The sequence below is a fragment of the Dipodomys merriami genome, unplaced genomic scaffold (genome assembly GCF_024711535.1).
Source record: "Dipodomys merriami isolate MVZ:Mamm:240054 unplaced genomic scaffold, mDipMer1.0.p SCAF_78, whole genome shotgun sequence".
In the NCBI taxonomy this organism is placed as follows: domain Eukaryota; kingdom Metazoa; phylum Chordata; class Mammalia; order Rodentia; family Heteromyidae; genus Dipodomys; species Dipodomys merriami.
The window spans coordinates 3,728,846-3,745,693 of NW_027206379.1; the positions used below are offsets into that span (position 1 = coordinate 3,728,846).

Below are 16,848 nucleotides of genomic sequence, written 5' to 3' on the forward strand. Positions count from 1 at the left end.
GCTCCGCGCTGCTTCCTGGATGTATGCGTGTGACCTCAGAAGCAGCCCCAAGGCGGAGCCCTTGAGTTCCTGCCACCAACTCAGCCCCCAGCGCCCAGCGCCCAGCACCCAGCGCCCAGCACCCAGCACCCAGCACCCAGCGCCCAGCACCCAGCAGTGCCCAGCACCCAGCACCCAGCACCCAGCACCCAGCAGTGCCCAGTGCCCAGCACCCAGCACCCAGCACCCAGCAGTGCCCAGTGCCCAGCACCCAGCACCCAGCACCCAGCAGTGCCCAGTGCCCAGCACCCAGCGCCCAGCACCCAGCGTCCAGCGCCCAGGGCAGGAACCAGACAACCAGGGATCCCCAAATCCTGAAATTACTCAAGTGGGCAAACCGCAGGCCCGTCCCCTCCCCCCACTCCCCTCCAAACGCCCTGGAGGGAGGCGCCTGCACCCTGTCCCTTGCTTCCCCTGGCACTGGGCTTGCGCGTAACCTCACACCCAGTACCCCGCGCCCGCGAGCACGGTCCCCGGCCGTGCGTGGTGGATCCCCTCACTTCCCCGGCACTGGGCTTGCGCATAACCTCACACCCAGTACCCCGCGCCCGCGAGCGCGGTCCCCGGCCGTGCGTGGTGGATCCCCTCGCTTCCCCGGCGCTGGGCTTGCGCGTAACCTCGCACCCGGCGCCCCGCGCACGCGGTCCCGGCCGTACCTGGTGGATCTCCTGCCAGCCGTTCTCGTCCCGGCAGCACACGGAGGCGCGCTCGCGCAGAAGCAGCTCGCAGCAGCACGGGTCGCCGCCCACCACGGCCGTGTGGTAGAGCGGCGTGAGCCCGCAGCTGTCCTTGTAGTCCGGAGAGGCCCCGAGCTCCAGCAGCGTCTGTGGAGAGGCACAGACGCCGTCACCGGCCGAGGGAGGGGCGGGGCCCCAACGCCGTCCCGACACGGGGGTGCAGAGCCCCAGAGGCCGGGCACCGAGCGGGTTCCGCGCCACCAGGGGCCAGCCGAGCTGGACGATGGCCTCCAACCCCCACGAGGCCCCGGGGAACAGCGAGACCGGCCGGCGTGCCCAGAGCCCCACCGGGCGGGGTCGGCCCGCCGCCTGGCCACCGGGGGCCGGGCTGGGCAGGGCCCCAGGCCCGCTCGGGCCATACCTTCAGGGCCAGCGGGTTCCTGGCGCGGGCGGCCTTGTGCAGGGCGGTCAGCCCGTCCCTGGCGCGGAAGTCCAGGTGCGCCCCGCCGTTCCGCAGAGCTATGATGACCTCCGCCGACGCGTCCAGCTGGGCGGCCAGGGTCAAGGGCGTCTCTGGGAGACAAACACAGGCACGGCCCGTGGCACCCACGCTCGGGGACCCACGGAGGGACCACAGAGACCTGTGGCTGTGGGGGTCAGGCAGCCCCTTGGGGTGACAATGACAGGTGGGGTCACGTACAAATCAGTAAATGGCGGTACGGGGCACACCCACAGGCTTCCCCGGCCCCGGTACCGCGCCAGGCCACGCCCCCGTCCCCCACCCCCCCCCACCTTGGCCATGTCCATACAGAACCCGGGAGGAGGGTCCTAACCCCAGACCTGAGGATGTCAGGAACCAGCTACAGACCCGACTCAGGCCCAGGCCCCTGGCGATCCATCCAGGTGACAACCACAGCCCCAGGGGACGGGGACGGGCAGAGGCCGGAGCCAGAGGCTGAGCTCTTTGTGCGCCCCCGTGCTTCACCAAGGAGCAAGGTGCATTATCCCAGGCTGGCCTGGAACCGCCACCCCCACACTGGAGCCTCTCGCGTAGCTGGGATTACAGGCGTGAGCGGCTGGGCACCCACTCTTGTGGTAACTGCGGGAGGTGTGCACAGCAGACGCGCGCTGGTGTCAGGACAGCTCACACGTCTGTGGCCGGTGAGGCCGGTGCTAGGGGCCTCCCGACCTCGCGCACACCGAGAGCACACGGTCGGGGGGAGGGGGGGTCCTTCCCTTCACGACGTTCCCCTGACGCATCGCCCTGTCTGCCAGGGTGGCCAGCATCACCTTCATTGAGACTATTTCTAACTCACACAAGCACTTATCCAGAAGTGCGGCCTGTTCTGAGTCTTCTTAAATCTACCGCAGGCCCCGGCGTGCCGGCACTTCATGGCCGGCGGCGTGGGGTCACGGCCGGCGGCGTGGGGTCACGGCCTGGGGCCGGCCTGTGCTCTGCGGCCCGGTCCAGCGACCGCACACAATCCTGACGGGAGTGGCACCCCTCCTGCCTGTCTGTCTGTCTGTCTGTCCTGGCTCATGAGCCTCATTTATCCACGTACTTATTCTTGGTGGTACTGGGGCTTACACTGAGGGCCTTGTGCTTGCTAAGGTGGATCTCTACCACCTGTAGCTTTTCTTTTTTTTTAAATGCTCTCCCTTGGACTTCGACCTCCCTGTTGCTGCATCCTGTAGCCGGGAGGACGGGACCGCACTACCACACCAGTTTACTGAGGACTTTTTGCCCTGGCTGGACTGGAACGGAGATCGGCCCAGTCTCGCCCTCCGTAGCTAGGACAGGCGTGAAGCACCAGCCCCAGGTGGTTTTCTGGGACCACTGAGGGACCTCAGTGCGGAGGACATAGAAATGACCAGGAAGCGGGCAAAGCTGGGCCTGGTGATGGCTGAGGGAACGCAGGCGGCCGAGGCCGGGGCTCCATGCGTGCCCTCGGGAACGAGCCGTGCGCTGGGAGAGGAGGCAGGGCCCGCAGACCCCAGGAGCTGCTCGCCCAGGGTGAGAGACGGGAGCCCTGCCCTGGGGAAACCACCACCGTGGGTCACTGGAGGGCCAAAGCGGGAGCTGGTCAGCTCCAACAGACTGGGGGGGGGGGGAGGCCACCGTCCACCGCAACCTCAGACAGGTGTGGCTCCGTGGCTTGGACCCAGGTAAATCCACAACACAACCCCGGTTTCCTTTTTTCTTTTTGGTGCTACTGGGACTTGAACTGAGGACCTAGGTGCTGTCCTTTAGCTTTTTTTTTTTTTTTTTTTTTTGCTCAAGGCTGATGCTCTACCACTTGAGCCGCAGCTCCACGTATGGCTTTTTGCTGGTTAGAAAGAAGACTCTCAAGCCAGGCACGGGTCACTCACTTCTATAATCCTAGGTACTCAGGAGGCTGAGATCTGAGGATTGTGGTTCAAAACCAGCCCAGGCAAAAGTCCATGAGACTTAACTCTAACTGACCACCAGAAAACTGGAAGTGGTGCTGTGGTTCAAAGTAGTAGAGCACTAGCCTTGAATAAAATGCTCAGGGATAGCAACCAGGCCCTGAGTTCAAGCCCCATGACCAACAAAAGAAAGAGAGAGAGAGAGAGAGAGAGGGGAGGAAGGGAAGGAGGGAGGGGAAAGGAAAAGAACAGAAGTCTCACGGCCTCTCCTGCCTGTGCTGGCTTTGAACCGTGATCCTCGGATCTCAGCCTCCTGAGTAGCTGGGATGACAGGCGTGAGCCACCGACTCGGGCTGGTTTCTCCGGCTGCCCACACCAGTCCATGCAGAAGCCTGGCCATCCAGACCACACTGGAGATGAGGCCTCAGCGCTTCCCAGGATGGAGGCATCTTAGCTGGGGTCGCCACCCCTGCTGAGCTGGGCTTGAATGTGGGGCAGGACCAAGGTCAGGGATGACCACCGCCCCCGACAGACTGGTTCTGAGTGGATGTGAAGGCGGAGAACACCAAACAAGGGTGTGGACCTCACGCGTGAGAGAGGGCTGCCGGTCGCACCTGATGGCTTTCTTGAGGGTTCCGGAAGCCTCCAGACTCACCACCCTGGCCTCCGTGAGGACCCCTGGGTGAGGCTGGGACCTCCACCCTGCGCCCACACCCACACGGGGGCGGCCAGACAGACAGCACCGCGAGGGAGGGGTGGACGGCCAGCCCGAGGGAGGGGGGCGGCCAGACAGCACCGCGAGGGAGGGGTGGACGGTCAGCCCGAGGGAGGAGGTGACGGCCAGCCCCAACCCAGGCCCAAGTGAGGGGGGGTGGAGGGAGGACGGTCAGCCCGAGGGAGGGGGGTGGACGGTCAGCCCGAGGGAGGGGTGGACGGTCAGCCCCAAGCCCGGCCCAAGGCAGCGGCTCGGTCCATGCAGCCGAGCTGGAACCCACCCGGACCCCTCAGACAATCGTCCCGTTTTCAAGTGTTGAAATCTCTCCAGTTTAAAACCCATCCAGGAATCTTAACAAGTGCGTCTCAGAAAGTGGCTGTGGCTCCCAGGTCAGAGGTCATGACCTCGAGGTCACACACGACCTCTTCTCTAGAAATTCCTCCGTAGCTTTGTGGCTCAGGAGGAGGAGAGGTGCTTCAAAAGGCACCACAGAGAGCCGGACACCATGGCTCACACCTGCCATCCCAGCAGAAGGCTGAGATCTGAGAATCACGGTTCAAAGCCAGCCATGACGGGAAAGCCCATGAGACTCTCATCTCCAATTAACTGCCAAAACGCTGAGGTGGAGCTGTGGCTCGGGTGGTAGAGCACTAGCCTTAAGCAAAAAAGCTCAGAGACAGTGCCCGGGCCCTGAGTTCAAGCAAGGCGTGGCCCTGGCAGCACAGCCACTAGTCCAGACACAGGGGGGTGTGCCCCCGGGGTGTGGCCCTGGACATGGCCCCCAGGGGTGTGGCCCTGGACATGGCCCCCAGGGATGTGGTCCTAGACATGGCCCTGGGGATGTGGCTCTGAACGTGAGGGTGTGGCCCTGGATGTGGCCCCCGGGGTGTGGCCCTGGACGTGACCCCCGGAGATGTGGCCCTGGATGTGGCCCCCGGGGGTGTGGCCCTGGACGTGGCCCCGGGGTGTGGAACTCTGGGATAGGCCCCAGGAGGCACCAGCCAGTGACAGGACACAAACCCTCGTGTGAGCAGTCGGGCATGTATCACGTGCCAGACACAACAGCCACACACACCAAAGCTAAGGAGAGCTCTGAGCCAGGGAGCCGGGCCACAGCACCCACAGGGCCACAGGGCCACAGCAGCTCTTCCCTGAAGGGCTTGGCCTCCCACACTGAGTTAGAAGGCTGCAAATGCCGGATGACTCCACAATACCAGAAGAGACAATAAACATTTCACAAATGTAGGGAAACTTCTGGAAGGTAGGGAGGGGTGGGGATGGCTCAGAGACTCTGGAAGGGGAAGGCAGAGACACACAAGTAAATAAACCCCGGTTGACCACTCAGAGCACCGTGGGCTGCACGCAATTCAACCCAGCACAGATGGAAATCACGCCAGAAAGAAAACAATATAATGAGGAAAGTAGCACGAATAACAAAGCCGTGAGGAACAGCCAGTCTTCCCAGCACTCCCTTTGTAGGGATGTGAGTAATCTAAGATGCAGAATGGCCTGGAGGCGTGGTCCAGGCGCCGCAGCACCCGCCTCAGGGCAAAGCCCCAGCTCAAACCCCAAAAAGAAGCAAGCAACCTAAATAACGCCAACAGGGGTCCTGGGGCAAATCTATGCCTCAGCCTCCAGGGTCTGGAGGGACTTGGGAGGTTACCCACGGGTTCCCAAAGACCACTGCTGGGGGCGTTAGCCCACAGGGCCGGGGGGCGACTGGAGAGACATAACATGCAGCAAGGGAGCGAATCCTCCCAGGCAGACAGGCCTCAAATCAGTTCTGTGGCGGCTCAGCCCTGCAGGGGAGATGGACACTGACTGTCCCCTCAGGAGGGCTGGGGGGGGGTCACGGTGACAGAGGTCAGGATCACAGCCACCAGTCGGGTAGACAGTGTGTGTCTTTGCCTTGGGTGTGTGTGTGTGTGTGTGTGTGTGTGTGAGTGTGTGCGTGCGTGTGTGTGCATATGCGTGTGTGTGTGTGCACGTGCATGTGTGTGCAGGCTCTTCACCACCGTCGTCCTCCTCAAACCCACAGCCCCAGTCTGGTCATGTGACCATCTCTGGACAAACCACGGCCATCCTGCACCTGGCTGGTCCTGCCGGGTCACTGCCAACTGGGAAAGCCTGAGGACAGCCTGAGCCGGCCTCCCCTCCGCCCCGCGACAGCCCACGCCCAAGCCGGCCTCCCCACCGCCCACCGCCCCGCGACGGCCCACGCCTGAGCCGGCCTCCCCACCGCCCACCGCCCCGTGACGGCCCACGCCTGAGCCGGCCTCCCCACCGCCCACCGCCCCGCAACTGCCCACGCCTGAGCCGGCCTCCCCACCGCCCACAGCCCTGCGACTGCCCACGCCTGAGCCGGCCTCCCCACCGCCCACAGCCCCGCGACTGCCCACGCCTGAGCCGGCCTCCCCACCGCCCACAGCCCCGCGACGGCCCACGCCTGAGCCGGCCTCCCCACCGCCCACAGCCCCGCGACGGCCCACGCCTGAGCCGGCCTCCCCACTGCCCACAGCCCTGCGACTGCCCACGCCTGAGCTGGCCTCCCCACCGCCCACAGCCCCACGACGGTGGGCCCACGCCCGAGCCGGCCTCCCCACCGCCCACAGCCCTGCGACTGCCCACGCCTGAGCCGGCCTCCCCACCGCCCACCGCCCCGCGACGGCCCACGCCTGAGCCGGCCTCCCCGCCGCCCACAGCCCTGCGACTGCCCACGCCTGAGCCGGCCTCCCCACTGCCCACAGCCCTGCGACTGCCCACGCCTGAGCCGGCCTCCCCACCGCCCACAGCCCCACAACGGTGGGCCCACGCCCGAGCCGGCCTCCCCACCACCCACAGCCCTGCGACTGCCCACGCCCGAGCCGGCCTCCCCACCGCCCCGCGACGGCCCACGCCTGAGCCGGCCTCCCCACCGCCCCGCGACAGCCCACGCCTGAGCCGGCCTCCTCGCCGCCCGCAGCCCCACGCCCTCGGGCGGAGCAAGGAAAGGGAGCAGAGCACTGGCACTCGCTGACGACATTTCGTCATTTATGCCGACATCCTTCACGGTGTGAGCCGTGGGTCACAGGGCACCGGGCACGGAAAACTCCCCAGACCCCTGAACTGAACCCTTCTGAAGTAGACAGCCCACGTAGAGCCGGAAACCCCGCCAGGCTCGGGCGGGTAGGAGCGACGGGTTTTGTGTGGAAGCAGTGCTACTCACGGGCTAGGAGAAAGCCGCACGGGCACAGAGGGCTGCCAGACTCCAGAACCCCCAGCAGTGGGCCATGCAGCCATGCAGAGCGCAGCCGGACGCGCTCATCAGTGGGGCGGGTGGAAACTGCCACAGAGACAGCGTGGAAAGGCCTGCCTGCTCCACTCACTCTCCACGCTCCCCCGCGGCCCCAGGGAGACGCACCCACAGGGAAAGCTGGGTGCTAATGCTCACCATGGCCAGAAACTGCACACACACAGCCACAGAGACTGCACACAGCCACAGAGACTGCACACAGCCACAGAGACTGCACACAGCCACAGAGACTGCACACAGCCACAGAAACTGCACACAGCCACAGAGACTGCACACAGCCACAGAAACTGCACACAGCCACAGAGACTGCACACAGCCACAGCGACTGCACACAGCCACAGAAACTGCACACAGCCACAGAGACTGCACACAGCCACAGAGCTCAGTGCCTAGAAAATAAAGAAACTGCACACAGCCACAGAGCTCAGTGCCTAGAAAACAAAGAAACTGCACACAGCCAGAGCTCAGTGCCTAGAAAATAAAGAAACGCAGGGCCCAGCCGGGCGCCGGTGGCTCACGCCTGTCACCCTAGCTACTCAGGAGCCGGAGATCTGAGGATCACAGTTCAAAGCCAGCCCGGGCAGGAAAGGCCATGAGACTCTTCTCTCCAATAAACCACCAGAAAGCCATAAGTGGCGCTGTGGCTCAGGAGGTAGAGTGCTAGCCTTGAGCTGAAGGACAGCGCCCAGGCCCAGAGTTCAAGCTCCATGACCGACAAAAGCAAAAAGAAAACAGGAAAGAAATGGGACACCCACAGGTGACACAGAGAGAAACACACTGCCTGGCATGCCAGGAGTGGACAGGGAGGAGCCAGAGCCCAGCGCTGGGCAAAGGAGGCCGGCGTGAGCGCCGCACTGCCCGCTCCCGCCCCACCGCCCACCCACGGCCGCCCCACCGCCCACAGCCACCCCCCCCGCCCACCGCCACCCACCCACCACCACCACCCCAATACCCTGGGAAGGAATAACTAGGGAGACAGACAGGGCCATGAGAGGGGTGAACAGAAGGACTGTGAAACCCGGGTGGTTTGCAAAAGCCACAGGATGTGTGGAACCCTCCCCCCCACATAATGAGAGCCCTGGGCTTCAGCTATAAATCAGAGCTGGCTGCTCAAGACGGGGGGGTGGGGGGAGTCCACCGGGCAGGAGTGAGGATACACAAATAACACACACACACACACACACACACACACACACACACACACACACACACACACACACACACACACACACACACACACACACACACACACACACACACACACACACACACACACACACACGGCTGGATTTGGTTGTTTAGTTTGGGCAATGCTGGGGCTGGAGGCCAGGACCCGTCACCCCAGACCCTAAGCTATACGCCCAGCCCTGCCTGATGGTTCTGGAAGACGAAAACCAACCCCGAGCCCCTCATCCCGGCCCTGACTTCCCCCCAAGCCATCTCCCCTCCCCTCACCCCATCTCCAGAACCCAACCTAACTCATGCATTCCGCCTGTGTGCTGTGGTCTCTGGTGCTCCCTCCCGGGGAACGCTGGGGTATAAATAAGGAGAATGTGGAAATAATTGGATGCTGTACTTGAGTTCCCACTTCAAAACAGGGCTCCTTCTATCAGGAAAGACGCCCAGCACCCCACGGGGAGTTATTTACGGGCGTCTGCGGCCAGGCTCCCTGTGCTGGGTGGTTTGTGGGCTCTCGCTCTGCAGGCGGAGGTTTACGAGGTCTGGGAACCCCTTCCTTCTGGTCTCCTCCCGACGCTATTATTTCTGGGGAATGACATGCAGTGATTCACTCCAGGCCGGGCACAAACCAGACAAGGGGAGCTTCTAATTGGGCCGGGCGGGAGTCGGGCCAGAGTCAGCGTGGGCAGCGCCGGCGTCTCAGCGCGGAGGATGAACTCAGCGGGGACGAGGCCACCCGGCTGACCCTGGCGGGCACAGCGGGGCCTCGGGTCACCCTTCAGCCGCCGGCCTCCCCCGAGGAAGGCCGGATTGTTAGAAGCCTCGCTAATGAGCCCAGCCTGGAGCTTTTCTTCAGTTTGGAAAGTCAATTTCCGTAGTGGAAAAGAAAGTCACGCCCAGATTGCCTGTGCCGACCCTCCTCCTCTTCCTCCTCCTCCTCTTCCTCCCCCTCCTCCTCCTCCTCCCCCTTCTCCCCCTCCTCCTCCTCCTCCCCCTTCTCCCCCTCCTTCTCCTCCTCCCCCTCCTTCTCCTCCTCCCCCTCCTCCTCCCCCTCCTCCTCCTCCTCCCCCTTCTCCCCCTCCTTCTCCTCCTCCCCCTCCTCCTCCCCCTCTTCCTCCTCCTCCCCCTCCTCCCCCTCCTTCTCCTCCTCCCCCTCCTCCTCCTCATCCCCCTCCTCCCCCTCCTCCTCCCCCTCTCCCTCCTCCCCCTCCTCCTCCTCCTCCCCCTCCTCCCCCTCCTCCTCCTCCTCCTCCTCCTCCTTCTCTTCCTCCCCCTCTTCCTCCTCCTCCCCCTTCTCCCCCTCCTTCTCCTCCTCCCCCTCTCCCTCCTCCCCCTCCTCCCCCTCCTCCTCCCCCTCTCCCTCCTCCCCCTCCTCCTCCCCCTCTCCCTCCTCCCCCTCCTCCTCCCCCTCTCCCTCCTCCCCCTCCTCCTCCTCCTCCCCCTCCTCCCCCTCCTTCTCCTCCTCCCCCTCCTTCTCCTCCTCCCCCTCCTCCTCCTCCTCCTCCCCCTCCTCCTCCTCCCCCTCTCCCTCCTCCCCCTCCTTCTCCTCCTCCCCCTCTTCCTCCTCCTCCCCCTCCTCCTCCCCCTCCTCCTCCTCCTCCCCCTTCTCCCCCTCCTTCTCCTCCTCCCCCTCCTCCTCCTCCTCCTCCCCCTCCTCCCATGCTGGTGATCCTAGTCCCTCCCGCCCCTCATCCTGAGGTCTCAGCCCCACGATCGCTGGGGTGGGGTGGGGTGGGGGAAGCGCTGGGCTTCCATTCTGCTTTTATCAACATGACTTCATAACATTTACACTTACAAGTACCAGCGGGCTGCTGAGGACCGTGGGCAGTTCTGTTCACAGGGACGGCCGCTCCCCGGGGAGTGAGTGCCTGCAGCCCCCCTCCCCTACTCTAGACCGGACGGGGAAGAAAGCCGCCCGCGACCCGGGGAACACGGACGTCTGGGGGGCGGCTAGATCAGCAAGGCAGTGCACGGCTCTGATAAAGCCACCAAACCCAGTGTGGAGCCTCCAAACTACCGAGGGGCTCCCAGAGGGCAGGGGAGGAGCCCCAGGAGACGGGGCCCCCCAGGACATCGAGGCCCCAGGATGCAGGTGAGGGCTCCGCGCATGGGCTGGCAGTGCCGCTGCGCCAGTCGCTCTGTCCTGGAGGACGGCCAGCACAGGAAGGGACAGCACGCGCCCCAGCGCAGGGGGAGGCCTGGCCAGGAGACTCGGCCGTCCCAACACCCGGGTGGCAGATTCCGCGCCCGGCACTTGTTAGACGGCTCTCTACCCGTGGACCGCACGCCCTGCTCTTTTGGCTTGCGTTATTTTTCAAGTAGAATCTCAACATCTGTGGGGTTCGAGGCCAGCCCAGGAGATGCCCCTGTGTTCACTCCCTGCGTGGCCACACCCAGTGTCTACCCGACCAGCACCGCGGGGGGGGGGGGGTCAGCCCTCCCACGGGTGACCCGTGAGACGCACACGTTCACGTCTTGGCGGGTGACACGGAACCACAGAGGCCGCACCGCCCGGCCTCCCGGGGGGCCAGGGAGGAGGCTGCCCGGTAAGCCAGGAGGATGGCGGCCAGCCCTGCGTACCCCGGGGCCCGGGGGCAGCCAGGACGGCCTGGTGACACCTCCTGGCCCCTCTGTTCTCCTCGGTGCCCACTCTGCCCACCCGCCTCAGAGCCTGGCCCACAGATTCTGTGAGCACCCCACCAGGCCTGGGACGCCAGCCGCGAGCAGAGGCCTGCGGGGAGCCCCACGGACAGCAGGGGGCAGCACCAGCGCGTGCAGGCGCGAGTCAGCCAGGACGCCGGGCCGGCCATCCCCGCTGCCCTCCAGGGGCATGTCAAGGATGGCCTCTCCACCCAGAACCCACCTCCAGTCTCCAGGTCGTGGAAATTGGGGTCCAGGCCGCGGTCCAGCAGCTTGGCCAGCTTCTCCACCGACCGGTGCTGTGTATGGTCCATAAACTTCTTCAGGTTGGTCTAGAGAGGACAGGAAGGAACGGGAAATGTCCACAGGGGCCCAGGCCATTCCTCCACCGGGTCCCAGCCATCTGTGGAGGCCAGGGCCGGCTGCAGGGCTCCCCGAAGCTGGAACCCCCGGGGCTGAGCGTGGAGTCAGCACAAGGCCTGTCCCGTATTCACAGCGCCAGTTCTGTGTCCACTGCGCCCCTTTAACAGGACCAGGAGCGGCCTCTGGAGGAGAGCTGGCCACGGGGGTCCAGCCCTGGGAAGTGGCACTGGTGCCCTTCGCCACCCCTTCCAGCGGGGAGGAGACACCCACGGGCCACCACGCAGGCCCCTCACCCCACCTGCACCTGGCCCGGAGGCCCGGGGCCTGCAGAACTGAGAAACAGACGCCGATCGTGTGCAAGGCCCCGGGAGCCCACACCGCCTCGCTGAGGGCCCGCTGCCCACAGGCGCCACCCCGGGGCCAGCTGGAGGGTCTGCGGCTCCAGAGACGCACCAGGCCCCCCGACCCCGTCCTGGGGGCGGGCACCGGCCTGCGCGCCTCACCTCCAGAGCCAGCTGCCCGGACAGCAAGGTGAGATGGTCCTGGTCAGCTGCTGGGCCTCTGTGGGGCGGTACAATCCCAGCCCGGCCCTGTCAGCTGGCGTGGTGATGGTTTCCTGCTCTCAGCATATGGTTGGGCCGCCACCCCACTTTCTGAGGATGCTGCCCCCCCGCCATCCGCCCAGAGCAGGACCCCATGTGAGAAGACCAGTCTCTCACGCCCCAGACCCCTCTCCCCACAGGCCTTCCAGGGCCGCATTGCGGGACACGGGCCTGACTTGAGACTCTCACGCCACTCGCGGGCGGGTTGTGTTTAAGCTCACGCACACACGCTTTCATCCTGGCGGCCGGAGGGCAGGTGCGCCCGTGTGTGTACCTTCGTGTGGAGCTTGGCCAGCTGCTTCTCGTCCAGGTTGGACTGCTTATACACCCGCTTCTTGTATCGAAACTGGTCCAGAAACAGAAGAGGAAAAGAGAGATGAGACCTCACTGTGCAGAGGAAACGGCCTGAGCCTGGACGTCTCAGGAAGGCCGTCCACAGCACGCTGGGCGCTCGGGGAACAGCTGGAGTCCTCCCGCACACAGCGCACCGGGCCATGCAGTGGAACGTGTGACGCTCCCTCCCTCATACCACCTCCAGCAGGAGGGGCCTCACACGCCCCACACGGCTCCGACATGAAGAGCCGGGAGCACAGAATGGCTGCAGCGGCTCCAGACTGCAGCACTCACTCCCAGGGCTGCAAGAGGAGGAGAGTCTGTGCCCTGACCACCGGCCACCCCGGGGAGGACTCCAAGGAATGTGGCATGGTAACATCATCCCCCATTCCTGACACAGCACCTTGAGTCCCTGGGGTCTCCCCTGAGTAGGAAAATATCTTTGATTTGCTTTGAGATGACCCTTGACCCCTTATATGTTATGAGGTGACCTCTGACCCTGGGCAGGGGTGAGGACAGGGGAAGGGCAGAGGTGGGCTGATCACCAGTGGACGGTGCTTCAGTTATCTCTGCCTATGTAAGGCAGAGAGTCCCAAACGCCGGGGCACGGAGGCCCCTGGGTGAGCAGGAGGGGGCCCACCCTCCTTGCTCACCCAGGCTGCACAGCACCGGCCCTCACACACAAGCCACCCGGGCGGCAGTACCTCCAGGGAGGGCACGCCCTGGCCCACGGGCTGCGGGTACTCGCGCAGCAGCCGCTCCTCATCCAGGAACTTGCCGTCGCGCCCATTGCTGGCCGGCTGGAAGAGCCCGTAGTTGAGGACATCCTTCAGCCCCTGGGTGAGCGTGCACAGGACCCGCTGCTTTGCCACCCACACCGTGGCGTCCGGGTTGAAGCGGATGCATTTCTGCGGGAGGACAGAGACGTGGGTCAGGGTGGCGGAGAGCCACAGACACCCGCGGGGCACAAGCCAGCGGGCCCATGCCGCTCCGGCCCTCCAGCGGCTGGGCCGGGCATGGGATCTCGCGGGGCTCTCTGGCCACAGAGAAAAGCGTGCTCCTGGGTGGACGGAGACCTTCGTCAGACCCAAGCGGCCTAGGCAGGGCCGGGCCTCCTCCCACACTGGACTCCTTCCTGCCCGCAGCCTGCCCTGCCCACCTGCTGCCCATGCGCTCCACACACTCCGGGGTACACAGAACACAGGCCGGCACGCACACACTCATATTCACACAGCCCACACACCAGCCCCCCCACCAGAGTGTCCGATCAGCAGGCCGGGGTCCGGGGTACCGGCACTCACGCGTCACCTGCTGCGGTCCTCGCACTGGGACAGACTTGTGTAAAACGGCTCAGTGCTTGAACATAACACCTGCACACCTTCCTACACACTTATTTTCTTTTTATGTGTGAGTCCTGGAGCCTGAACTCCAGGGCTGGGTGCTTTCCACTCAAGGGGGGCTCTCTACCATTGAGCCACAGCGCCACTTCTGGCTTTTTGGTGGTTTATTGGAGATGAGAGTCTCACGGGCTTTCCTGTCTGGGCTGGCTTTGAACCGTGGCCCTCAGCTCTCAGCCTCCTGAGTAGCTAGGATGACAGGCGCGAGCCACCGCGGCCCTGCTTCTTCCCATGGACTTTGAACAGAGTCTTCAGGACCTGGCCCGCACACACGCACGCGTGCTCTGTGAATAGCTGTCCTGCTGCAGGCTCGGGGAACGAGAAGTCAGGACACGTTACGCACACACGGCTGCTTTCCATCCATGTCCAGAGGCCCATGTGCTGCCCAGTGACTTCATCCTGGCGTGGGGCTGTCTGACCTTTCAGACACGGGTGGACACCCACACAGGGTCACCGTCCACCCACAGAGCTTTTGTGACTGAGTACAGAAGCTCGAGAGCGGCGTGCACACCGCCAAAGCAAACAGCAAGGCCGTGACGCGCAGCTGCGCTGAAGGCTGACCACTGCTGCCGGGGATGATCGGTTACTCATCCATGCAGCGTGGGCCTGACGCCAACCGCACACACTCCCAAAACAGCACCGCCGAGGGCGCCGCTGGCTCACGCCGGCAAGCCCAGCTGCTCAGGAGGCTGAGATTCAAGGATCAGAGTTCAAAGGCAGCCCGGGCCGTGATGTAGATGAGACTCTCACTTCCAATGAAACACCAAAAATCTGAAAGTGGAGCTGTGATTCAAGTGGCAGAGCCCCCGAGCATGCAAAGCTCAGGCACAGCATTCAGGCCTGAGTTCAAGCCCCAGTACTGGCACGCACAGCACACACAACACAAAACAAAGCAAAACAAAAGCAGCAGGCCTTGGGGGGCTGGGCCATGCCGATCACGGCCAGCCACGTGGGTCTGTGAGTCTCGAAGAGCAAAGGCTGCGTTGTGGGAAAACTTCGAGACTGAGGTTTTTGGGTTTTTTGGGTCAGTCGTGAGGCATGAACTCTGGGCCTGGGCGCTGCCCCTCAGCTCTTCAGCTCAAGGCGAGCGCTCTACCAACTGAGCCACAGCGCCACTTTCGGCTCATTCTGCTTCTATGGTGCTGAGGAATCGAACCCAGGGCCTCACGCATGCAGGGCAAGCGCTCCACCACTGAGCTGCTAGGGGCTGGGCCAGACTCAGCTCTCCATGGGGAGGGGCCTGCTCACTGCCCCCTCCGGACCTAACGCACGCCCCTGGCCAGGAACACGGTCTGGCGGAGGGCATCCCCACCAGAGAAGCCCACACCCCGTGTGTGGACCTGGACACTCTTGTGTGCCCCTCCCCCACCTTCCTGAGCCTCTCCCCTCCCTGCAGGGTGAGAACTCTCTGGAAATCCAGGCGTCACAGAGGAGGAGGGATGTCAGATGCGGTGCGGTGCGGCCGCAGGCAATCTGCCCATCTCCAGTTCCAGTTCCTCAGGTGATCACCCGCTCCCCCCGGGGCCAGGGATCGTCACCGCTGCTCTTGGGTTGCGGTGAAGCCACAGGCAGCCACCCGGCTCAGGTTCCCTGGGATGGAGAGGCAGGAGGGCGGTCCGGGGAGACACTCCACCCCCAGGCCCGCGGGGGGGGGGGCTCGGCCTGCGTCCCCTCCCAGGGCACCGCCATGCTACGGAACCCAGCTCTGCCCCCCAGCAGCCTGCTTTAACACAGCCAGAGCAAGGAGAACCTTCTAGAAAGAACAGGACCTAAGAGGTCAGAAAGACCTGGCTGTGTGTCCCACCCCCAACACACATGCATGTGCACACACACACACACACACACACACACACACACACACACACACACACACACACGTGTTCCCTGGAAAGCCTGCCAAGCTGGAAGCTGCCCCGATTTGGCCATGAAAACCTAGGTCTCCACATAGCTGGCCAGGCCACCGCAACGGAATCATGTACCACCTCACCCCGACACGCGACCCACTTGGAGATGGGGTCTCTGCAGAGGGGATGGGCCAAGAGGAGGGGCTACCACAGGGCGGGCAAGTCTGCACACAGCAGCAGAGGGAGGCAGCCCTGGGGGTGGGCAGGCCACGGGGTGGGCAGGCCGTGGGGTGGGCAGGCCGTGGGGTGGGCAGGCCGTGGGGTGGGCAGGCCACGGGGTGGGCAGGCCGCGGGGTGGGTAGGCCACGGGGTGGGCAGGCCGTGGGGTGGGCAGGCCACGGGTGGGCAGGCCACGGGTAGGCAGGCCACGGGGTGGGCAGGCCGCGGGGTGGGCAGGCCGCGGGGTGGGCAGGCCACGGGGTGGGCAGGCCGCTGGACGGTGCTCCCAGGAGCCCAGGGACGCAGAGGACGCGTGTCCACAGCCGGGGCCCAGCCAGCTCTGTGACTTCACCACCCAGGGTGCAGGCCAAGCCAGCTCGGTTTGGCAACACAGGACCCAAAGAACACACTGGTCACCTGCCATGGGCCGAGGCCCGCGTGGCTGTTCACCCTGACCCAAGGAGGCCCAGCAAGCCGCGGTCAGGCCCGCTGAGCAAACGCGTGTCATCCCCGGGACCAGCTTCCGCTCCACACACGCTCAGATCGCACACGCTCAGATCACACACGCTCAGATCATACACGCTCAGATCACACACGCTCAGATCACACATGCTCAGATCCCACCGAGACCAGCTCCCACTCCACACACGCTCAGATCACACACGCTCAGATCCCACCGAGACCAGCTCCCGCTCCACACACGCTCAGATCACACATGCTCAGATCACACACGCTTAGATCACACATGCTCAGATCACACCGAGACCCGCTCCTTGCTCCACACACGCTCAGATCCCACCGAGACCCGCTCCTCGCTCCACACACGCTCAGATCACACACGCTCAGATCCCACCGAGACCAGCTCCCGCTCCACACACGCTCAGATCATACACGCTCAGATCACACACGCTCAGATCACACACGCTCAGATCCCACCGAGACCAGCTCCCGCTCCACACACGCTCAGATCACACATGCTCAGATCCCACCGAGACCAGCTCCCGCTCCACACACGCTCAGATCACACATGCTCAGATCACACCGAGACCCGCTCCTCGCTCCACACACGCTCAGATCACACACGCTCAGATCACACACGCTCAGATCACACACGCTCAGATCCCACCGAGACCAGCTCCCGCTCCACACACGCTCAGATC

At 64.4% G+C, this 16,848-nt stretch overlaps 1 protein-coding gene across 2 annotated transcripts in view; it reads right to left on the bottom strand.

Annotated features, from left to right (window-relative positions):
• Shank2 (SH3 and multiple ankyrin repeat domains 2) overlaps positions 1 to 16,848 on the bottom strand; it is a 300,166-nt gene that overhangs the window by 254,799 nt on the left and 28,519 nt on the right. For both annotated transcript variants that reach the window (XM_070009648.1, XM_070009647.1), the window contains exons 3-7: positions 12,933 to 13,136; positions 12,170 to 12,241; positions 11,154 to 11,262; positions 1,138 to 1,289; positions 696 to 863 (exon numbers count right to left, since the gene is read on the bottom strand). In XM_070009648.1, the coding sequence (XP_069865749.1) occupies positions 696 to 863; positions 1,138 to 1,289; positions 11,154 to 11,262; positions 12,170 to 12,241; positions 12,933 to 13,136 (705 nt within the window). The remainder of the gene's footprint in view (positions 1 to 695; positions 864 to 1,137; positions 1,290 to 11,153; positions 11,263 to 12,169; positions 12,242 to 12,932; positions 13,137 to 16,848) is intronic.